The 25,824-nt window shown below is 32.7% G+C and overlaps 2 protein-coding genes across 2 annotated transcripts; both read right to left on the minus strand.

Moving 5' to 3' along the window:
* Positions 1-3,410: 3,410 nt before the first annotated feature.
* Positions 3,411-11,369, minus strand: LOC133198388 (fibrinogen-like protein A). The gene is made up of 5 exons (XM_061334483.1): positions 11,111-11,369; positions 10,847-11,013; positions 4,487-4,583; positions 4,039-4,206; positions 3,411-3,643 (listed from the first exon to the last, which is right to left on the minus strand). The coding sequence occupies exons 1-5, from the start codon at positions 11,367-11,369 to the stop codon at positions 3,411-3,413; spliced, it is 924 nt and encodes a 307-aa protein (XP_061190467.1).
* A 9,853-nt stretch (positions 11,370-21,222) lies between these two features.
* LOC133198389 (fibrinogen beta chain-like) lies at positions 21,223-25,710 on the minus strand. Its single transcript, XM_061334484.1, has 4 exons — positions 25,683-25,710; positions 23,466-23,602; positions 23,214-23,310; positions 21,223-21,485 (listed from the first exon to the last, which is right to left on the minus strand). Exons 1-4 carry the CDS (start codon positions 25,708-25,710, stop codon positions 21,223-21,225), a joined length of 525 nt encoding a protein of 174 aa, XP_061190468.1.
* Positions 25,711-25,824: the final 114 nt, after the last annotated feature.

Raw genomic sequence — 25,824 nt, forward strand, 5'->3', positions numbered from 1 at the left:
GCGAACAGTATTCAAGCTCAAAAGTCCATTAAACAATACAAAATAGGAGCAGAGCAAACACGGACCTCCAAAACATCAGAGGTGGGATCAGGTGTCATGGAAGAGTAAGCATCCTGCCGACCTGTCACACCCGCCGTGTGCTCCTTGTCATGATCGGGAAATAACGGGAAAATTCAGTGTCTAAATAATGGTCTTACAATTAGTATGAAAAACGTCAGTCAGCATTTGACTCAATGATAAATTGTATTTGCTGACAAGGTCATTGTATCGGCCAAAGAACATACGAAATGATTACTTTAAACGAGACTGCTGATATTCATCAACTTGTTTGTCAGTAATTTGCCTCGTTTTAGAAATTGCACATACGAAGAGCATGCTCTTGCGTACCGAATCAACTGAGAGATATAAACCCCGTATGCAGGTGATGAAGGTATATTGCTGCATAAGTAAGGGAAGTTGACGATTGAAAAGTTAAAGTCATCACGTTTATCATAAAGCCTGGTTGTTAGATTACCATTAACGTCTTTTTCAAGTAAAATATCCAAATATCAAACAGATGTGTCGGACTCTGTGGTATCTTTTATCTCAAGCTCACCAGGATATATCGTATCGACCTAGGTCAGTCGCGGCCGTGATTCGAACACATGCTCTACCGACTGAGCTACCTTGACGGTCTATATATATATATAGTATATAAGTTGCTTTATGTTTCGTAATTGAATATGATTTTCATTCAATAATTTCGGTTGTTTTATATATGTTTTTATAGTTAGAATCAACACATATACTCACTATGTTTGTCCTTTTTACTAATTTTTCCCAGGATCCTATTTCTTCGGGCTTTCGTCCCGTTTTAATGACACAGGTCATGGGCGGGGTACTTGAATTCCTATTGGTTATCCTATGGACAGTCCAGTGAAAAGGGGCGTCATTTTGATTCATCTAAACAGCACATGAGAAAGAGAGAGAGAGACGACATCCCTGACGGACAACTCGAGAACAGTAAATAAAAGTAATGCATTTGAATGGTTATTTGAGAAAGAATTCAACTCTCTGGAAAAATATATTATTTAAATCCGAAGAAAATCTTAAAGTTATTGTGAAAGTTTGAAGCAGTGAATTGTTTGTTGTTTGTGAATATATTTTTGTCAGATGAAATTCTACACAAAAATTTTGAATATTTTAAGCAGTTGTGCTGTGACTGATAAACACACGAGACATTCAAATTTTTTATGTTCATTTGTTTTGTTGTAAAAATTACTTTTGTTTTGTTTTGTTTTGCTTTGTTTTTTTTTTAAATTTTGTTAAATTTTTTGGTTGTTTTTTTCCTTTCAGATTCTAAAGGATGTATAACCCACATCTCAACAGACACTTTGTTAATTTTAAAGCGAGATCAAACAAGACGTTCTTTATATGTTTATTGTTTTGGTATCCAATGTTTTTCCTATCATCATCTACAGTTAATAATTAATAAAACAAAATGCATTATTTGTATACACCATGGGGGGGGGGGGGGAGAAAACTTTCAATAAAGAAGATTTCAAATAATAGAACTATGTTTTTCGTAAAATCTGAAGTTGTACAACATGTACCAAAAGTACAATGTAATTTATTAGCAAGTGGGGGGAAAGCCGTGCTTTTTATCGCCGAGCCCTTGAAAAACGGCCAGAACAATGAATATGAATTGCGGTTCAGCCAACAAGCAACCGGTGTGAATAAACAAGCTACCATTATGAAAACCATGTTTTTGGAGGCTGGAATTCCAGGTTATTTTACGAATCATTCTGGAAAGCGCAATCTAGCCACAACCCTTTATCACAGTATTGATCTTTACCATTTTCAATCGTAGATTTGCTATTCTGTGATAAAACCATAAAAAAAATAGAGGGAAATATATAAATAGTAATTTAAATGGTCGTCAGGAATGTTTTTGTGTGTGATTTTATTGATTGTTTGAGACTTGAAAGTTGATAGAACCAGACAATGAAGATAAGTAATCATGAAAAACCGGGTAAATAATGAGTTTGTTAAGGGATAAAAAAAACCTCCCCCTTAACTTCTGACGTCAGAAAAGGCAATTTATTAAAAACATGACCTTGGATTGTTACTAAATTCATGACAAAAATTCCAATAAAAATTAAGACCCTAGCACTGAAGAGAAAGTATTTATGATTATTGTAAATATACATGCAGGAATATATTATGTGTAGTATCATGTAGTAAAGGAAGTTCCCCACCCCAACCCTCAGTCACGGTAGCTTAGTAGAGGGTTCGCTTCGTGATGGAAAATTCGTGAATTCAGGCCCCGGCTAATACAAAACTCGATAAAAATCGATAAAATATAGGTAGAAATTGTTCCTTTGCCATGCATTATACATCAATGTCTCTCTGATGCTACCTTAAAAGCCTGGAACCCTTTTCACGGCAGGCATTGGTTGGGCACAAGTAGGATCCCTCACCGCTCAATAGTCTTGAGTGCCATCTTTAAATTTGAAGCAAATTAATGGCATACTATGGCGTCCCATATCAAAACGAGACGAAGATGACGAACAGGGATCGATTTAAAATAGTACAAACAAAACAAATACAATGTATTCTAAATGTCGATTTGAAAGCCACAAGTGTTTTTTTCTTAAATGAAGAATTTTTGAATAAATTTTGCTTCATAGGAATATAAAAACAGTATTGCAAATAAAGGTGCACAATTGGTGTCCCTCGTGATTCCAAATTATCCTATTTTCAAAATTTTTTTTAATAAAGAATATTATTTTACGAAACACAAAATTACAGAAAAAATAGGAAATTGGTAATCATTATAGAATACAAAAGAAGAGTAGATAACCTTAAAGTCTTAGTCAGGATTTATCATAATGAGACTCCCTTTACAACAACTCTGGCTCACGGAGGGCACGCCATAAAGATCACGTAACACACTAGATGAGGCTTTATCATCACGACCGCCTCCTATTTTGCTGTCACCCGCAAAATGGGAAATCAAATACACATCATGAACAACATGTAACACACTAAGTAGGCTCTATCATCATGAGAGTCTCCTTTATCTCGGTGTCACCAGAAACCGATGGATATCAAGGACACGTCATTTACAGCATTTAACACACTAAGTTAGGCTTTATCATCCTAAGAGTCTCCTTTATCTCAGTGTCACCAATAACCGTGGGATATCAAGGGCACATCATAAACATCAAGTAAAATGCTAAGCGAGGTTTTATCATTATGAGTGTCTCCTTTATCTCAGTGTCACCAATAACCCTTGGGTATCAGGGACACGTCATTAACAACATGTAACACATTTAGTGAGGCTTTATCATCATGATAGTCTCTTTTAGCTCAGTGTCACCAATAACCGTTGGATATCAAGGACACGTCATAAACGTCAAGTAAAATACTTAGTGAGGCTTTATCATCATGAGGGTCTCAATTATATCTTTACCCTTCTTGATTGTAGGTTTCCAAGGATTGAGCCAGAATCCCGGAGACCAGGGATCGTTGAGGAAGCTTTTTTGACAGGCTTTAAACCACCAGCCCCCGTTATAATTAGCTGCACAGTTAGAGCTATATATGTCCTGGTCTCTGTCCGGTGTACTGAAGTACATCCCAGAATGCCCTGACATACTGTCACCTAGAAAAAAAACGTATTTAAGGAATAACTGTCTAATTGATTGGTCTCATGATTTGATCAAGCCATTGGCTTGCGTGATAATTTGCATAAACGCCTCTCCGGCGTTTATGTATAAAATTATCACGCAAGGCAAAGGCTTGATCATCGTCAGGAAACCAAAAAATCTGACAGTTATTCCTTATACATGTATTTACATGCATTTGATTCTCTTAATTCACGTGCTACAAGCCCCAACTATTTTTGTCTGTCTCTCTCTCTGTCCCACCCCGAACCTTTTTTTAAACCGCATCTAAAATGAACCAGTAGCTTAATGAAGATAACAATTATTTTTACAATTTGTAGTTTTATCTTGGACAAAAAACTTAAAAAATGTAAACTCTCTCTCTCTCTCTTACCTAATGTTCCGGCAGCTGGTCCTCCAAGAAAGAGTCTGTAGTTGTCTGCCTCATCAGAAACAGAGAACTGATCGTAATATTCATATAACATTCTGCCATCTCGTAAAGTGATAGAGACGTAGAGAGACGAGTTTCTTCCCTTGGTGAGCTGATGAATCACCTCATTACCTTTAACATGTTATTGGAAATATTTATGAACTAATGAAAAATAAAAAAAAATATTCAGGACTGATTCATAGATTTCAACAATTAGATTTTATCTGCAAAATTATCATGGATTCATAGAGATGTAATATCTGAGTTATATACATAAAAACGTGACTTGAAAGGGAGCAGCTGCTAGACATTTTGTAACTTTAATCTGAACTGTGATAGCAACATATCGATGAAATAATTTTTTGACAATTTTTTGCATTCGTAAAGATATAAATAAGAAATAAACATATACCAATCCAAAAGGAGTCTTCCAGATTCCCGAAACCGTTTTTGTACTCATCCCAGAATCTGTTAAAGTTGACAGATCCACCTCTCCGTTTCTGGATTACCTACAAAGTTAGCACTACACATCATCAGAACATTTTATTACAGTTAAAGATTTTTTTTTAAAATTTGAATTTAAATTTTTTCCCCTTACCATTGTCATGTCTTAAAAACATTTTAAAAGTGTTTTCAATAAAATGTTATAGTCAAATCATGCAAAGAAAATTTCTATAAAATGTTTTTAAAACACAAAAAAATGATTCCAAAGGTACGGCGAATTCACAAATATACTGAAAGGAAAACGAAACGAAATATTTTTGACAGTGTGAACGAAAATTATTAAAACTGGTCAGAAGTGTATCTTGGTGACTGTGCACTAAAGTTTGTGTTCAGGACTACACGACCGTAAAATGTATGACGTCACCAAGGCAAAGTGGAAAAACGCCAAAAAACAGTGCATGTTGATGATGACAATTTTTTGAACACATTTTGTGGTACCAACTGATGCATTGGAGGATAGACATCTTTTTCGCATTTTTGCAGAGTAACTTGAAAGGTTTCAATCAACCGTGACACTGACTTTGGCGCGTATCAACGTCACATCTAGATAGGGATTTTAATCATGCCACCTCTGTAATCGTCAAGACATTTCCACTGAAACCAATAGTTATACACTAGGCAATTAAAATCGTAACATTCCCCCTAAAACTGACAAAAACCATTTGCTCCATTATGGTCCATGAGCTTGGCAACTTTCGTCGGTATTACTTTCACGCGCGCACGTATGCATCGAATGCTAATTTTTGTAGCATGTTCAGCCCGGGAAAATATAGCCAGCGTTTGTCAAAACTTTCTACCAAACATTCACTGTTACGAAATCAGCTGGATTCTATTAATGATATCTTTTTTGGCGCATCTATGGGATTAACATGACGGTAAGGTTTGAAGGCTTTAGAACTTCTCTCGACCAACTTAGGGCTACCCTGTCGGAAAAGTTGAATAATATCCCTATGAAAAAGATAAATGCACAGATGAACTCCATGTACACGAGAATCAAGGTTGTTACAAATGCGGAAGTGAGATGATGAGAAATTTTATTTTCATTTTTGGGGCGTCCTGTCAAATGAATTTCAATAACTCATGAATTATCAGTAAAAATCATGGGAGATTTTGGTAGATGAATATAAATGCTTGATACCAATACCGGAAAATACGTTTGGAATAATAGGTCTAATTCACTTAAGAAGTTTACTATGGGATTCTTTTTTTTCCCTTTCAGTATAAAAACAGTTTCATATTATGTTATAAAAATGTTTTTAAAACATGACATAAACATTTCCTTATCTAGAAATATGAAATATTATATTTTACGTTTCCTTTACATTCTGAAGGAGCGTTTTCAAAATGTTTATAAAACATGTTCAATTATACTTATATTTTGATACTTAAACGTTTTCAATCTAGGTCGTGAAAATGTTTTTAAAATGTTGAACAAACTGTCTTCTCTTCTTACAACTGAACCATTATAGTTATAAATTGTGCAACATTCTTTAGAAACATTTTCAATTGTTTTTAAAACATTTAACATTTGTTTATTTTCAGAGCATATTGTGACAATATTTTATGGAACATTGATCATAACGTATATTACTTCTTCTAAAGACTAAAACATGTTTTATTTAGCATCCCTGCAATATTTTGTATTGTTATACCTTTAAAAATATGTTCCTATATAAATCAGTACTAATAAAAAGTCTAACATTTTCCAATGTATTACTGAGCGGTCCAAAAAATCGATGTATGACTGCAGATTGAGATATTTGACTTGTCGATGAGATATTGGACCGCTTACGTCACACAATTGGCGGGATCAGCTAAATCTCATTTGCATTCGTTGGTGTTCGATATACATGTATGTCAAAAAAAATATAATAAAATGAACAAATAAAAGGTATAAAAACTTTACGTTTTCGGGCAATTTTTTTTTACAATATCAAGAATTAGGGATGTCAACGAATATTTGAACATCTGAATATTCATTCGATGGGTTGATATTCGAATATGAATTTAAGATTTAAATATTCGGTGTTTTTCAAATTTCATAAAAAGATGTATACTGGGAATAATAAATTTTTGAATAGAACAGTGCTGGAATTAATTACCCTGTTTAATTTATTACTAGCGATCAATTTCGATCGCCTGATTTCTTTCACTACTTTCTATATCTTATATAGATCTACTAAATTATTTTGTTTTGAGTAAGGTGTTTACGAATTATACAATAATGCTTTATGTATCATACAAAATGTACTTTCATAGTTTTTATTAGTTAAATACGATTTGATCTAGAAACGAGGACAACAAATTAAAAAATCTTCTTTGAATGTCTAAAAGACGTGAAGAGTATACTTATCAAAACAAATTTAATTGATCATTCAAATGAATGTCCGATAGAATTAGTCTGTAATTAATATTGTAAAGGGCTCAATTTCAGAATAAATGTGTGAATTTCTTGTTATCTCGGGTTTTACAAAGTCCTGAATTTGTTATTCATTATCGGGAAATTATTTCATTACCTTGGAAAATTGTCTATGGAAATATTTGTTTATACTTTGTAAAACATTGTATCAAAGATTAAAATCATATCTCTGATTAGTCTGATAATTGTAATTAATTTCGCGTATTGAAATCTGAACAGTATACGACTATCTTGCCTTTGGTAAGACGACTGGTTCCTCACTTGGAGCTACTATAAATACACATGCACCATTTCATAAAATTATACTTTTCTACATTTAATTCAAATATTTACTTCAAACATTGACAAATATCAAATGGTTTTCCTTTTTTGTATACCTATAAAAATCTTCATACAATTTTATTTCCAATATAAGAATACCTACGCTAAACCTTTCACGAGAGTAGGATGATGCATATTTAAAATATACCAGATTTTATTTATTTTATCGAATATTCGAATATATTCGAATACTTTTATTGAATATTCGAATATGAATTATTGACACAATTGACATCCCTATCAAGAATTAATTTTCAATTATGATTTTAAAAAATGTTCCGAAAACATTCCAGTATTTTTCCTTCTTTCATTATTACATTAAATTTCTTACTTGGTTTGACAGGCATGAAACTAATACAGTATTTACTGAATAAACTGAAATTTTTTTTTTAAATAAGAACATCATAAGAAGACAACTGCTTACAATAACACAGCTTGATTTCAAAACAAAAACACACAAATGTTAACTATCTCGTCTTTTTGCATTATTTGTGTGAACGCTTCCAGAATTTAATTCCAGGGCATCAGGTCTTGCTTCTCTGGTCATTTTCAGTCCAAAGATAACCTTGTTACGGAATTCTCCTATGAGCAGCTTTACATGGAATAGTAATTTGCAGCTTATCTCGGTGAAAATTCGAATTCTTCTGGTTAACAAGATGGACGCGTTCTCTTGCTAGGCGTATGTGTAGCACTGAGATGAAGCTATATATGTATTTGAATTTAACACATTTGACCAGAAATATATTACAGACTTCATTAATGATTTGAGTTTACATTGTATTTGAGTTGTGTTATTCATAGATTAAAATATAGATTGAAACAGGAAATTGTATTGCATGTAGATGTCAATTCCATGAACAGACCTGAATTTCATTCAAATCGCCCATTAATGGGAAAAGCCGCTGAAGAAGATTTCAAATAAAGGAAATTTTTTTTTGTGCGTGAAAAAAAAAATATTCTTCAACAATATATTGACAAGTGTCATTGAAACATGCATTGCAAATAATGAACATGCACGCAGGTACGTTAAGGCTTCCCAGAGAATATCAAAGTGTACTCTGTGTCTTCACTTCTCTGAACTACAAACGTATGACGTCATAATTGAAATGACGTCAAGTCATTGCAAACCTGAGCGGTTATGATGGGGTTATTATCATAAACTTTACACCTTATTTCAATCTACATATAAAGTGTCAGAAAGGTAGTGTAAAATAAACGTGTTTTAATCTTTTTTTTTTAATTTATATATATCCTAATATTTCAGATAACTTTGCTTTATTACTCTTGTTTAAAAGTCCGCGCGTTCAAAATATATACGAAAATATACGTTTGACATATACCCTTTTTATACCCTTGGATAGATGTTGAATTTATAATACGTGTATAAAAGAACCTGGCGCGGGTGATTAATGGGGATTTATTTGAGATCTTTTGTAGAGATCTGTAAGAGGAGTTTCCCCTCTAACTGGATTTTGCTTGGGAAAAATGTGCGATGGCTTTGTTTTAATACAGATGACGATATTGAGTGGAAAACACCCTCAAATTTGTCGGTAAGTTGAATTTATTGTGAAATATTTTGTACCAGAGTAATAGTATAACTTTTCCCAAGCACATTTCGGGTTCACAAGGATGCGACGAGTTCATTTATGCGACAAAAAGTTAATAATTGTGTTTATCAGCTGCACCGAAGCGATTTATGTGAAACACTTCAAAAAAGTAGAAATGACCGTCACGTGATCAAGGAGGTCATGTGATATCGTATCAAATACGTTTATATATAGCCTAGAGAACTCTCTATATAAATTGGCCGTACTTAAGTACATAACTTACAAATAAAAGTAAAAATCGAACCTGCAATGCAGTGTCATTTTTGAACGCATTTAAAGCTTCGGGAAGCCTTAACATTGCTGCACAACAAATCTGATTCTGTTCATCAATGCAATGTGAAAATATGTTTTTATGATTAAAATAAACATATTTTCATCAGTTTAAGATTTGATATCGACGACTTATACACCTTTTTCTCTATTTTTAACATCCTCGAATTGCTTTCCAGAAAAATACCTTCTTGTTTAATTCTTTCCAATGAGAGACTTCCTGTGAGCCTTTGCAATCTGTTTAATATTGGATTTGCCGCTCTGTGAAACCTACATATGTTGATATGTGCTTTTTGCAAGATCGTAAAAGATACCTGTGACCTACACCTTTTTTCTTCAAGTAGGAGGGATTTGTGTTTATGCTTTTTTTCGGTTTCAATGAAAGAAAAATTAATTAAATTTTATCTATAAGAATACTTAGTACATTAAAACAAAATAATTTAGAACTTGAACCGGAAATGGAACTTATATGTAATGACATCTTGATTACGATTTTGTATTAAACTTTTAAAAAAAAATATTCAACTTTAATTCACTTCAAAAAGTTTTTACCTGGTAATGTGAAATGTTTTAAAAAAAAATCTAAAATCATACAAAATGATGTTCTCATAACATTGAATGAAAATACTTAGTAACATTTTAGGGAAAATGTAATTACAATATTTTCTTAAATGTTTAGAAAAATGTTTTAAACAGTTTCAAAAAACCTTAAAAATTCACATGATTAAAACATCATCGAACACGTTTCTGTAAAATTACAAGAAAATGTTCTGATACCATTAGTAAAAACACTTTGCTAAAAGGTTTTAAAAACGTTTAAAAGCAATGAAATTTTTTTCGTAACAATTTGAAAAAAAAAATTTACAAAGATTTTATAAATGCTTTTGTGCTTACTGGGTAGGTGGTTAAGATGGGTTCATGAAAACTGTGCCATTCATAGGTATCGATTTATAACTCTGAGCTAAATGTATAAATGTTCTTTTTTCAAAAAGAGGGGATGGGGGATATATACTACTCCGAATTAGAATAGATGCAAATGTCCTTCCCAAGAAAGAAATGCCTCTCAGTACTTAGCCTTTATAGAGAGAAAAAACTAATTAAGACATCAAAAGAGACTGAGGATATGTGGCATGACGATACGGTTATATTTTCCTGTAACATGAGTAGTCTTTACTTCTTAACATAAAATAAGACTTCTGAAGATAACAATAATAAAAAAATGTGAAGACTTGATCACGGCATAATCGAGCATTAAACACGGACTACTGAAAACTCCATAGATGGGATAAGGTACCAAGAAAGAGTAACCAATTATATGAGCCGTGGGTCTTTTCTATTGATCAGTGAGACGAAGTACGCAGTAGTCAAATTAACTATGAAAAAGATGGTCTAACAATTGGTAAATTAAAGATACGTCCCAAGGATGGGTTGATTTTGCAACAAAGGTCTTTATAAAGATCATAGAATTTTCAACTGCTGACTTTAAACGAGACTGTTGAAATCCCTGTAACAATAGCAGTGTATGAAATGAAATATCAAAAATATTTAATGACAATTCAGTTTCTAAATGCTCTCTGCAGGCCACCTGTTTTCAGATTTCACTGAAATGTCATATGACTTTTTGTTTGCTGAGAGAGGGAGAGAATCTTACCGTCCACCATCTGCCACAGTTCTCCATATTACACGACACGTTAACAACACGTGACTTGTCATTCTTAAAAGGATACATTTGGTATACACCAGACCGTGTCTGTCCATTAACAAAAATATCTCGGCAGTCCAAAGGAAAAGTTCTGCCATCTTTGTCCATTTGAGGAGCTGTAAAAATTGTGTATAAATAATCAACTGCACGGAAATTAAATGCTAAAAAGCTTTATCAATTATCAGAACAAATTATAAAAAATTCAATAATAACCTTCTGGAAAGAAATGTTTCCATCCGGCTTCTGCTACTGTTATGTTTGACTGGTCAAACGAATGGTGAATTTGGCATTTCTTTTCTTTCAAGTTAAACCCAAAGCAGCCACAAGTGACGTCACACATAGCAGAACAGAAGGACAGGGAGGAGTCATTGTATTCTGCTATAGATCTACCGACCGACTTTTTTTCGTCAAAATTCACATCTTCTAAATACCGACAAGATACAGCTGCCGTCAATTGTACGGAAACCGCCATCACAAAAAAGTTGCAGAAAATGCTCATTTTGCGATTAGCCAGAGTTCAACTAAGACGTCACTTTAGAAGATTGATATTTTTTGCAGCTGTAAAACATATATTAATTAAGAACTCTTAAATTATTCTGACGAAAAACGTCTGTAATATTAATTGTTTTAGTTTACAACTAACGAAATGTAACTAAGCGTAGTTTTTTTGAAAGCGTAGTTTAAGTTTCTAAATATTGAATATTTAATAAATACAAAAGATACACTTATATAAACCTATAAACAGGCTGCGCAAAAAGTTCATTATGCGATATAGCATTAGTGTCAATACGTATATTTCATACAATACACCAATTAAGAGGACTGAAATTTAAGCAGCGCTGAAACAACTATTAATTAAAAACCCCAGAATTATTTTGACTGAGCAGCTTTGTCATATTGATTGTTTTAATTTACATCTAACAAAATATTACTTACTTATTTCTTATAAAGCAGTAGTTTCAATTTCTACATGTTGAATATTTTATTAATACAACAAATATCCACATGAAAATTAGTTGGAATTGGATATTGAGCTGATTTTTGGTATGTGAGTGTATCTTGATGAGTGACAGACAAAGTTTGCATTTCGTTCCTCTTCATTGATTTCAGACGGAATTATGGCCTTTTCAATTTTTAAGGGTTTTCCGCAATTTTCTTCTAAACGCTTTCAGATATTGAGCTGATTTTTGGTATGTGACTTTACCTTGATTAATTATACATCAAGTTTACATTTCGTTCCGCTTCATTGATTTTTGACGGAATAATGACATTTTCAATTCTTAACGGGAACCAGATTACACTTGCCGGTAGGGGATTAGTATTGCTAATGCAATACTCCCAGAATGCTTGTTTTGTTTGTTTGTATGTTGTTTTACGTCCCTCTCGAGAATTTTTCACTCATTTGGAGACGCCACCACTTACCGGTGGAGAGCTGCAAATTTTCTCCTATACTCGACACTTACGGCCATTGAGCAGTGAGCGGTCTTTTTCGTGCCAGCACCTTCTGCGACACGGGACCTCGGTTTATACGGTCTCATCCGAAGGACCGGTCTCCACGTCCCACAGTGAGATTCGAACCCGCGTCATAAGGATCAACTCCTTACTTCGCGACTCTAGAGCAGACGCTCTAACCACTGCGCCAACCATTCCTTTGGACACTGTTAATCTCTCCTTGACCTTAACATTTGAACTGAGTATAAAAAAATTAACCTTTGCCTTACTTTTCAATAGTTAGTCCTAGCGGTTTCATATTTCAAGTTATATTCCCTGAGAGGAGATCTTTCTTTGGGTAACATAATTTTTTATCTCTTGACTTTGAACTTGGAGTTCGATATGGATTTGAGAAACTTAAACCTTTGCCATAAGCTGCAATACCGGGGCATCAGTGTTTCACAAACACGTCTTGTTCAATATCCAAACTTGACAAAAACATTCACAATGAATCCTTAAATCATTGTGTGGAACCTGATAAATTATTTGACTCGATCTAGTCTGAAAGAACATGGCTGAACTTATCCAGTCAATAACTCACAGATTGGGATTTTTCTTAACCAGTGTGTGTTATGGTCTTGATGAAAGGTCATTTGGATGAGAAACTATAAATTCGTTACTGTTTTTTTCTAGTTATAATAGCCATTTATTGATGTTCAAATTTTTGCGCCACTGTGTCAGTGTACTACGTCACAAATTTTTGAGTACACATATTTTTCTTGAGTACTGCACGAGCAGTGACATTCACTGGAAAGCATCGTTCTCTGGTCTGTACTGATTCAATGCATCTCTGGAATGTGAAGAAATTACTTATTCGGTAAGCCAATTATTTAAACACCAACACACCCATATTTACATGTATGCATTTTGTATTTTATTCATGAAACAGTATTTTTGATACTCAGATAATGGTCTATATAGTCGAGTATATTCGTTAATCATTACCTTATTATGTAAAATTACACTTATAGATTTATTATATTGAACACAGTAATTTTTAAATTATTTATAAGATTCATTGATAGGTCCTTTATGTATTGTTTAGGATAGATGTTAAATGCATTATGCTTAAACTGTGTATCTCAAGGGCAATTACTCTCATATTTTGTTGTAAACACGAGTTTCGAAAGTTAGATATTTTTTATGCATATTCAGTAATAAAATAGAACATAAACTTATAAAGTATTATTTTTTTGGTTATAATCTGTGATACTGATAGCATATATTCTGGTGTATATTACTAGTCTGAATTGCCTTAGCGTTGCCAATTACTAGTCCGAATTGCCTCTGTTTATTTGTATTGCATTGTGTTACAAGAATTTTTTGTTTACAATATTTTATTTTATTTACTTTACAGTAAATCGTATGATATGCCAATTAGAGGATGTCATTCGTATGACGTTTCATATGATGTGTCAATTGGAGGATGTCACTCAATAATTTTCGTACGCATGATGTGAATCTAAGAATCAATGGGAATTGAATAAAGACATACGCATTTACAATATATTTCTCTTTCTCTGGGCATTGACCAGTACACTAGTGAAACATTGTTGGTATCATGCAGAGTGTGACATGGCCTAAACTCATGTTCAAGGTCACTAAGGATAAGATATTTTGACTGGATGTATGGACTGCATGAACATGTGTGAATTTGAGAAGTCAGTAAAACACAGATGGGGTTTGCTCATAACCAGAGTGTTTCATGGCTTTCGCAAGGTCATTTGGACAAGTTCAAGGTCACATACATTCCTTTATCGTCTTTTTACTACAGAGTGAAACATTGTTAGTTGATACCCCTTACAAGATTGCTTATAACCTTATTATATGGCATGACCTTGACTCAAGGTCACTTCTTCCTGCCTGCAGCTCCAACGGAAGACCTACTCGTTGCTTTGTAACGAGCTCGGCTCTAGTTTTTTCTGCATTTCTGAACTACTGGATCAGTCCATTTTTAGGAAAGGGTTGACACAATCATTCTGTGCCAAATGTTATGAGTAAATATTCGCGCCTTTTTTGAAATGTTCTATTGAAAAGATATAATAAATTCTATGCAATTAAAAATAGCTTGTTCTTTTGATTTGATTCTCCGGTTTGAAATTTTTATTTATCGCATTTTCCTTTTTGAAATAACATAAACGAGTATATGGACAGGTAACACTAAGCAATATAATTGCTTATTTTTCATTTTCATTTAATTCCCTGATTTATCCCGTAAAGTGAGCTGGTCCAATTAGTTTTAATTGTCCTAAACAAAACGCCACTCCACAAATGATGTTGGGAACAAACATAGAAATAGTCACATCACGTGCGTTATTAAGATTTAAAATAATTCATTTATAATTCACAGAAAAAAATCTTAAGAGGAAGAACTGGCCAAATATGTATGCTGATAATTTTTACACTCTCTCGCTTATCATGCAGTAGTGCTGCATGTGCAAACACATTCTACATGTCTATCATAACAAATAAGAATTTGTTGAATCTTTAAATAAAACATTTTTGATATATATCATTAAAGTATGACATACTGAATGTAAAATAAAAGAAATCCAGAAATATGTCGTATGATAATCGAATCTGTTTTGTGTCATTTCACCCATACGCACTCTTCTTTAAGATTTGGATAAAAAAACATACAATGGATGTTTTGTTGGCATAAACATGTACAGGTTTACTTTGTTGGCCGAAGGAGATTTTCAATGACAAATTAAACAAAAATGAATTCTTTGTTAAATGCCCTTAGTCATTTTCACATATCTGTTTAACAGACCAAAAAAAAAATAATAATAATAAAATAAAAAAAAAATAAAAATAAAAAAAACTAAAATGTGAAGATAACGATCAGTGATAATTACAAAATCCTTTTAAACTATACAAATTATGAGCAGGGATCTCTGTAGACAAAGGGGGGATCAGATTCTATGACGACTTGGATTGATGATGAATTGGATCAACGATTTTAATCAAATGAAAAAAGTGAAAAAAGCCTGGAGGAAATGTTTAATTCACGATCTAATTAAAGAAAAAAATTAAAAAGCCTTTTTTGTCTTAAAAATTAAAACACGCTAATAGCAAACGCAGGCATTTCAGGATCTTTTGGGGAAAATTAAATTTATTGATCTCCTACTTTATTGTATGGTTAATAATGTCAAATCATACCAAGCTTATGGAGTGTCCTAATTTTACTTGTTTTTAAACAAACAAACTTTTGCGGCTGGTATGTCAACAGTTCTAAAAATTCTGTTGTGACAAAAATATCAGACAAACACATGCTTGAATAAACCTTTTTTTTTTCAATTTATATTACGGGTAATCAGTTTCATCGTCCATTTTCTTTGTATGGATAGATATCATTTACAATAAAAAAAATTCGAATCTTCTGGTCAATTTGAGATCACATAACATATAAGAAAAAAATTATGTAGTTAATGAAACATTAATCTACTGATAGTTCAACCAAATTTCAATGAAACATTGATGAAATGTTTTAATAGCTAAACTTTGCTTACATTTTCAACATATGGTATATGTGTTTATATGTCAACTATTCCCTGTGCATCATTTAACTTGCATTGTGTTTGGAATTACATTTACTAAAACACAGACCTGACCTATTGCCCCGTGCGATTTCTCTGAAAGAATACTTAATAATTGTCATTTATGCTTTCTGTGTTTTAAACACTGGTCACAGCAACGCCCTGTATAAATTCGTCATATCCATCAAGTCATATTTAGATTCTATCAGTGACAGCAGCGACACTAGCATTCCTTGGAACTCTAGTTCATTGCATGAACAACTTCTCTCCAGTTCAAACAAAAGGTATAGAACTTTTGACCTAAGTATCAATTCCTTATTCTGCAAATCTCAAAAAGAGGTGACATTTTTACTCTAACCAGAATATGAAAGAGAGTATTCAAGTATTTAAATTCATTTTCATATGCATTTTCTTGGTTAATCTTTACTTATTTTGATAATTTGAAAACTACCATGTAGTACTAAAAATTAACATTATCATCTGTGATTACTTTTTTTGTTTAGTTGAATTTAAAGTTCAAACAATTTAGTCGTACATTAATTTGTATAACAAACTTTAAACTGAGACTTGCAGCACTAAAATATTTGCAAATAACGAGTGCTTTGTCTCTGTATCATTTGAAAATGAATGTAACTGTGAAAGCCATTAACTGCGAAGTGATTGATTAATTGATCATATGTTCTTTTACGTCCCATTCTAGAATTTTTCACTCATATAGAGACGTAACCATATACCGGTGAAAGGCTTCAAATTCTGATCTTTACTCGGCACTCAGGGCCATTGAGCTTAGAGGGATCTTTATCGTGCCAACGCCTACCGTGACACGGGGCCTCGGTTTTTAAGGTCCCATCCAAAGGAACCGCAACTTTCACTCCAAAGTGCCGAGCGCTTGGCAAAGGAACAGTTGCTACCTATTTTTTTTTTATCGACGTAGGTCAGTCGCGGCTGTGATTCTAACACACGACCTTCAGATCAGGGAACAAACCCTCTACCGACTGAGCTACCTTGACGTTTAACTGCGAAATGTTATTTATATTCAGATTCAGCACATATCTTTTGTTTGTTAGAACAGACATGGAGCATGAGGAGTCAATGCAAAAATTTGGGGAAAAGGTTGAATAGCTGATGTGTTTTTCTTTCATATTTGAGAGTTATTCCATAAAAAATCAATATTACACATTTGTTGACTGGTTTCGAGGGCAACACGTGTTTTGTCGGACCCAAGAACCAAAGTGTTTGCCTGAGGCCGTTAGGCCGAAGGCAAACAGTTCGTTTCGAGGGGTCGACAAAACGCATTTTGCCCGAGAACACAGTCAATAAATGTTTTGTTATACCTTTCATTTATTTATTTATTTATTTATTTATTATTATTATTATTATTAATTAACATGAATACATATATGTCGAACACCAACGAATGCAAATAAGATTTAGCTGACCCCGGCCATTGTGTGATGTAAGCGGTCCAACATCTCATCGACAGGTCCAATATCTCACTCCGCGGTCAAACATCTTTTTTTTAATGACTGCTCAGCAAAACATTGGAAATGTTAGACTTTTATTAGTATTGATTTATATAGGAACAAATTTTTAAAGGTATAACAATTAATTTTGTTTCTCTAATATTATTAAGTTATCTGTAGAAATTGGCGCGCACCATAATCAATACTTTTAAAACACTAAATAGAAATTCTAATCTTTATTGATAGCATTTTTCTATCAATTAAATTTATCCCCATTGATTTTCAGAAAGTATCCGAGGTACCCATTCCTAATGAACACAATCATTGAAATACCGCAGAATGAATTCCTTGAATAGATTATTTCTTTAACTATTTCGTGATTCCAGCTTCTCGAGTTTTCGAGTTGACGTCCAGCTTCAGTTTATCGTCAATTTCGTTGGTCTAACAAACGCCTTTTCACAGAGACGCTAGCGACAGGTCACATTGCTTTAGACAAATCTCTCAATGATGGAATAAGACGTTCTTAACGAAATATTTGTGGCATGTATGATATGTTTGCAGATCTGCAAATTGTGCTAGTAAAGTAAATGAAGAAAAGAATAACGAATATAATTTAGAGTTTAGGATGAAATCTACAGAGCCATTCATACATGTTATTTTTATTTGAATTTTTTTTTCAATTTTACGCACGAAATCCGCGTGCTTCACCTGTCAATCAAAATTACTCGAGGCGCTTGACTGCTTCTAATGCCGAATTATTTCTATTTCCTATGTGAGAATATCACAATGTTTTGTGTGCTTGTCTGAACGGGGGTGCCGCAGGGATCTACTCCTATTTTTATTATATATAAATGACCTTCCTCTAAATGTGAATTATTCTAATATTGATATGTTTGCAGACGACGCATTGACCTAACAGCAATGTACATAACATTGAAACATATATAAATTCCGATTGATGTAAAATTGAATTAAATGATTCTGAACACAGCCAAATCAAAATGTATGCTTATGTGTACACAACAAAAGAGATCAAGGTTAAATAACCCAGTACTTTATGCAAAAATTACTGGCAAAAAACTGGAAAACATTGAAGTTGAAAAACTCTAAGATATTCAGATAGATCAAAATCTTCAGTATAATTGTCATATTGATTTGATTTGTAAATTCTTAACAAACAAGTTATTAACCTTCGTAAAATTAAGAACTTTCTTCCATTAAGTACCAGAAAACTCCTCTAAATTGCTTACATTCTGCTATCAATTAGTTATTGTCTCACCGTTTGAGGAAATGCGACTAAATCTAATATTGAAAGAATTCTTAAACTTCAGAAACGGGTTGCTAGGAAAATTCGTGATGCAGCACCTGACCAACTGTCAAAGCCTTTGTTTGAAGAACTAGGATGGTGAAATGTATTTGAGTTAGTTACATTTCATTAGTGTATTTTATAGTACAAAACATTTTGTGGTATGAGCTCTGAGTATCTACAGGATTTTTTTCTATATTCTTCAAAATTATGCGTATTGACTTACATGTATTTATTGTCCTATATTTTCATAAGTTTGTACATTAAATCTGATTACTCAGTGAAATAATGAGCTTATCATTTCATGTACAGTATATAATATATATGTTTAATTGTAGTATTTAATGTATATCGTTTGAAATGTAGAAGGCCTAGGGGAAGAATAGTACTTACTTTGTACTAATCGGGTTACCTTCAAATAAACAATTATTTTTATTATTATAATTATTTTTATTTATAAATATGGCAATGAAAATTCTCTTTTATTCAGTATATTCATATATGATAATAAATACACTGTAAACACAACTGTAACCTTTTTATCTTTAATTTGTTTCAACTGTGAATATCAAGTACACGAAGTACACGAAATGACAAATCTTAATTCGCACCATACGCCATTACGCATTTCACAACATTTTTTCTAGATTATGTGCGCGTTGTTTAAGTGCATGTTGGTTATTCTATTTATTCTTTTTTGCTTTAGAAAAGTACCCTTTTTTAATCTTACGAAAACAAAAAACAAACAAGCAAAAAAAAAAAAAAAAAAAAAAAAAAAAAAAATTGCAATCGATGCAAAGAAATTTGATGCAAATACATGTCATGCATTTTTTTTCCTTTTCTGTAAATTTAATCGCTGACCCTAACCAACTTGGTACTGTACAATCAATCATATCTTCTTCTCCCTCATCAATTAGGGTGCCACTTATATATTTCTTTTTTCATACTTATTTATTTATTTATAAGAATGTTATTGTAAATAAAAAACAGAAAATATCCTCTTGCATTCTCGTTCAATGATCATAATGCATAATTATCACTATGCACTCATGTACATCCATGTGAAAATTATAACAAAATATTTCTATTTCAGTTTATTTACAACACTTACATCAAGAGCTCCTTAAATGTATAATATTATCAAGATTTATAATTTCTGAAAATTATTAAACAGAAAAAATCCGAAATATAAGTGACAATATCAATGTCCACTTTATCAGAGTAGTCTAAGTACTACGTACGTGTTCGTTAAATCATACTAAAATAGAAAATCATTATTATAACAGAGATAGAACAATGTCTCCTTTATCAATGTCGTCTTGATACTATGTGCCTTTCAAAATCAGATTAAAATAAAATATGATCATTAGAATTAAACGGATAGAACAATGTCTCTTTTTTCAGAGTAATTATAATACTACGTACCTTTTAAAAATAAATGAAAATAGAAAATCATGTTTATTACACCGATAAAACAATGTCTCATTCGTCAGTACTCTTAATACTATGTTTCTTTCAAAATCAAATTAAAATAAAATACCAGGATTAGAATTACACAGAAAGAACAATGTCTTTATAAGCAGAATAATATTTTAAGCGTGCATGGTACAGCAATCTCTGGCTTCTCTTATTGGACTAGTGTTGTTAGCGTGCATGGATCAGCAATCTCTGGCTTCTCTTATTGGACTAGTGTTGTTAGCGTGCATGGATCAGCAATCTCTGGCTTCTCTTATTGGACTAGTGTTGTTAGCGTGCATGGTACAGCAATCTCTGGCTTCTCTTATTGGACTAGTGTTGTTAGCGTGCATGGATCAGCAATCTCTGGTTTCTCTTATTGGACTAGTGTTGTTAGTGTTGTTAGCGTGCATGGATCAGCAATCTCTGGTTTCTCTTATTGGACTAGTGTTGTTAGTGTTGTTAGCGTGCATGGATCAGCAATCTCTGGTTTCTCTTATTAGACTAGTGTTGTTAGCGAGCATGGAACAGCAATCTCTGACTTCTCTTATTGGACTAGTGTTGTTAGTGTTGTTAGCGTGCATGGAACAGCAATCTCTGGTTTCTCTTATTAGACTAGTGTTGTTAGCGAGCATGGAACAGCAATCTCTGACTTCTCTTATTGGACTAGTGTTGTTAGTGTTGTTAGCGTGCATGGAACAGCAATCTCTGGTTTCTCTTATTGGACTAGTGTTGTTAGTGTTGTTAGCGTGCATGGAACAGCAATCTCTTGTTTCTCTTATTGGACTAGTGTTGTTAGCGTGCATGGTACAGCAATCTCTGACTTCTCTTATTGGACTAGTGTTGTTAGCGTGCATGGATCAGCAATCTGGTTTCTCTTATAAGCGTCCAGCAGCTTCTTTTTACAATCCAAATACAATTCTTTTGATTAAAAAAAAATATAAAAAATAATTTTAGTAATATAAAGGTTAGGAATATATATCTTTTATACCCCAAAATTAAAAACAAATCCCTGAAATTATTAAAAAGTAAACAGTGTTTATTCGGAATGAATGATGTGTTTATATTTACCTAGTGACGTTTGATCAACATCATCGTCTCCGTCACAAATGTTGCGGATGTTACTGTAGGAGACCATGGGTTGAGCCAGTACCTCGAGGACCATAGACCATTGAGATAGGCGTGGTGACAGGCGTTAAACCACCATCCTCCTCTTTTGTTAGAATAAGCAGCACAGCTCCGGTCACTCCATCCGTCATTGTCTCTGTCCGGGGTACTAAAGTACATCCCAGACAGTACTGTTTTAGCATTTCTTGTTTTTAACATCCTGTCACCTGCAGAAAAAAGTTAATCATTAGGAATTAAAACTTCTTCACAGGTACTGTTTTTCTTTTAGACCAGTGATTTATTTTCAAAAGATGTCGCCATATGAATATTTATTAGAAGTTCATTCATACTTTCTTTACAGCCTAATCTATCGTTGTTTAATTTATTGTTTCTTCTTTCTCATACATAATTTCAAACAAAAATAAGTGACGATGTAATTGTTATTTTCTGCAACACTGAGTATAATGTTCTTTGAAATCTAATATTTTATTTTTTAAGCAGAATTTATTTTTCTGCAAAAACTTATGCTCCCATCCTCCATTTTTGTGAGAGTTAATTGATTACAGAATTATTTATATAAAGGCAGTTTGTCCCCTCCCCTACACATTTGTTGCTTTAGTACCTTCAAATATCTCACCTTACCGGTATTTATATCCAAACAAAGATTGCGTCTTTTTTCAGGAACTTTTAGCGGTTGTCTTTTTATTCGGAAGTGTTTTTGCTTGTTAATAATCCCCCCATTCCCACAATTCAACACTCGTTTGGAAATCGACGCTTCACCCCGGGTCTGTTTATTCGTGTATGTCAATATAATAAACTAGCGGTTGAAATGGCTAAATACATTTTAAAAAGTGTTCTTCAGATAACCCTAACAAAAATTTACTATAGTTGACTATTGTAAATTATAGTTAACCATATTTAAAACTTTGATACTTTGATTGACTATGAATTTTTAGTGATTTCAAAGCTTAAAATCTCTTTAATTCGAAAACAGTTATAAATTTGGAAATGATATGTGAATATACAAGTTATAGTTCCATTTAATATTAAAAAAAAATCTGCATGTATGATTTGGAGAACATAGAAAATAAAAATCTGAAATCTATAGTAAAATACTTTGATTTACTATAGCAAAAAACTCGTTTTACTAATAGTTAAAACTTTGATACTACAGTAAACTATCTTTAATTATAGTAAAGTGTAGTTAACTATAGTATATTTTGTTAGGGAAAGAAACATTTATATTAAAAAGAATACGTATATACAATGTATCTGCACAGAGTTCTCTCTCTCTCTCTAAAAAAAACAATATATACATGTATGTATCACCGAAGAAAATAAGTGTAAGACTTACGTGCAACAATGAAAATGAAACATAAAATTGCTAACGGAAAGTGCGCCAGAACTCATTGTTAAACGTCAACGTAAGAAATATGGCGTCATATTTAGACCAGTGCATATGTAAAAATAAAGACTATTAAAGATATTATTGTGTTTACACATGCGGTATATGATTAATTAAAGAAAAAGTAAAATTATTTATTGAAAATGGACATTTTTATCGGTTTGGCGTTGACACAGTGAACGACAGGTCCTGCCAGAAAGAGTTGATATTTCTCTGTTTCATCGGAGACAGAGAATTGATCATACAACTCGTACAAGCTCGAACCATTCATTAGTATAATGGAAACATAGAGGGAGGAGTTGTGTCCCTTTGTTAACTGATGGATTACGTCATTTCCTGTATTAAAGTGTATTAGAAATTTATTGATAAGTGTACTGAGAAATAACTAAAGAAAAACACGGTTATAACGAATGCCAGGGATGGTCGATTTTGTTTCCTTATAAACGTAATTTGTTAAGGTGTCTTAAAAGCAGATCTATTTTCAGCCAAATTCGAAATTTCTCTATAATGTTAATTTGTCCTATTGAGGATAAAACGTTTATGTATTTACCGATCCAGACGTTCTGTGCCGGGTCACCAAAACCATTCTTATAATCTGTCCAATTCCTGTCAAAGCTCAGGGATCCATCTATTCGTTTTTGAATTACCTTGAAAAGATATACATATAAAATTTATTATCATTTTGTCACATAATTGCATGAACCACATGTTACGTAACATATACCATCCCAATCCATTGGACACAAAATCAACGAGATTTCCTTAAACAAGACAAGCAACAGTTATGGAATCAACTATTTACCGTCCATCCTCCGTCCATTGTTATCATATCACAGTACACTCTGACAGGACGGGAGCTGTTCTCAAAAGGATAAATTTTGTACACACCTGTATTAGTGTAACCATTATCACGAAGATCCTTGCAATCTAAAGGTAGAACTGAAACAAAGAAATGCAGAAATTACAAATTAATACTTACGAATGATAATTTAATGATTCAAACAACGAAAGATTTATACAGATAATAAGAGGTAGATGCACAGTATTTGTATAATATACCATAGATCATTGCTTTTACAGCATTGTCACTGTAAATACATTAAGTACTCATGTTAACTTTTTCTTAGGCCTATAAATTCAAAATAGCATGAAATCAATCAAAATGAAAATTTAAAACTGTTAAAAGATGAAGATAATATAAAAAACACAAATGAAAATTGTAACGGATTCAGAATAATTGAGAATCCTTATCAATTGCTGAGACAACAGGGTAATTTTGAAGTTACTCCACTAAATTAATGTTCAGTAAATAAAAATAAATCTCTTGGACTTGCTTTAGATGCAATTATAACCGCTATAACGTATTTCATGTTTTGTGGGAGAAAGCAATACATACAATCATGGGAATAATATCTCCATCCGGTCTCGTTTGATGTTCCGGAAGTGAAGGTCCTCCTGTGTACACGGCACTTCTTTAATCTTGTATTGTAGCCAAAAAAGCAACATGTAAACTCTCTTTGACAATTCAGGGCACACTCGATTAACGACTCAGAGCTGCTTTCTCTCAAAAGTTCGTTACTTGATTTTTTATTATCAAATAACAGTTTTGCAATAAATTTCCGCGTTATAAAGGTAACCTGAGACACCGTTAAGAAGAAGACAATCAACCAGATAACACAAAGATTACTCATACTGTGCTCTGTGTTTAGAACAAACTACTGCGTATCTGGAAGACTTTGTAATTTGATGCTGCAAGTATAAACAAAGAGCTTTGAACTTTAACGGAAAAATGATTGGCTAGTCCTGACGTATTCTGTATTTTACTTTCACTGAAATATTTTTATTGATGAAAATGATTGGATGTCCTAAGCATAAATTATTATGAAATCTGAAAGAGACATTAACATTTCAATGGAATCTTGATAATTAATAGCATGGGAGGATATATTCACGTACCCTCGGATTGGGTATTAGGAAAGGAAATGATTAAATACGTATATTTTTTCTTCATTTTTTAGGCTAATTTTGAAAACTCAATTCTAATTTACAACTTGTTTGAAGGTTATAGAACATTCACATAGAAATAATCAAAAAGAAAGCTTTTTTTTTTTTTTAGTAGGGCTTCACTTTTAGAAGTACTTTTGTGATATCACTGAACTTATATGTACAGAAGCAAATTCAATCTGGTAATTACTTTTGTGTTTACTGAATATTTTATCTTGTTATTCTTAACTTAAAGTGCTTGTATGCTGTACGCAGATATTACATTTTCGTTAACATCAATTTTTTTCCTCAATTAAATAAACAACATCGTCACTTCGAAAGAATTAATTTATATTTCTGCTTTGTTTTTACAATTGTAAATGCATTTTTAAGAGAATAATGTAAGTTTCTTTTTTTCATAAATTGTTTAACAAGTTTCTTTTTGTTTAAGGTATTAAATGTACCGGGGGGGGGGGGGGGATTAACAAAAAGTTTGCGAACTAATTGGATAACTTCCATATTAGAAATAAAATTAGATTTCGATGTTTATTAGTTTTAAAGAAGTCCCTTCCAATTCTATTGCAGATCTGCCACCGTTTTGCACATGCGCGAATCACGTGATCCAGGCGGTCACGTGACGAGCTCCATAGCGTTCTGTTCACAGAATCTAAAAAAAATTTCTGAATCATATTTCTTACAATTAAATTATTTTTTTAAACAAGATTTGTACGTTGGTCATAAATGGACATATCTCGGCAATAGGAGGGGTTATAAGGATATCTTTTCCTCCGAATGAGCATGGTGACCATTACAACCCAACTTCTCTGTCTTGGGTGCGTCGTTTTTCCATTGTGGATAAAGTATGGGCGCCTTCTTTTTATCATATCTGATATGTTTAGATTCTAAAGTAAGAGGTATTTTAGGGATTTAATAATTGTATAATATTCTTAAAATATTCAACTATATTTCTTACTGTAACTTGGCGATCTTTCATAACAAATTGCTCAACTAAGGACACATCTCTTCCCCCGCTTACTTTCACTGGACACCAGAACAAACATCATTTTTAACCACGGTGCCTCCCTTTCTTCACTAAAACAATCAATTCAATAAATGATTGAACTCCCGGCAAGTCCTCTGTCTTAAAAAAACCTTGTACAAATTATTATATGCTACTC

Source organism: Saccostrea echinata, unplaced genomic scaffold, assembly GCF_033153115.1.
Source record: "Saccostrea echinata isolate AGI-Se365-2 ecotype Australia unplaced genomic scaffold, CSIRO_AGI_Sech_v1 ptg000033l, whole genome shotgun sequence".
Taxonomy (NCBI): Eukaryota; Metazoa; Mollusca; class Bivalvia; order Ostreida; family Ostreidae; genus Saccostrea; species Saccostrea echinata.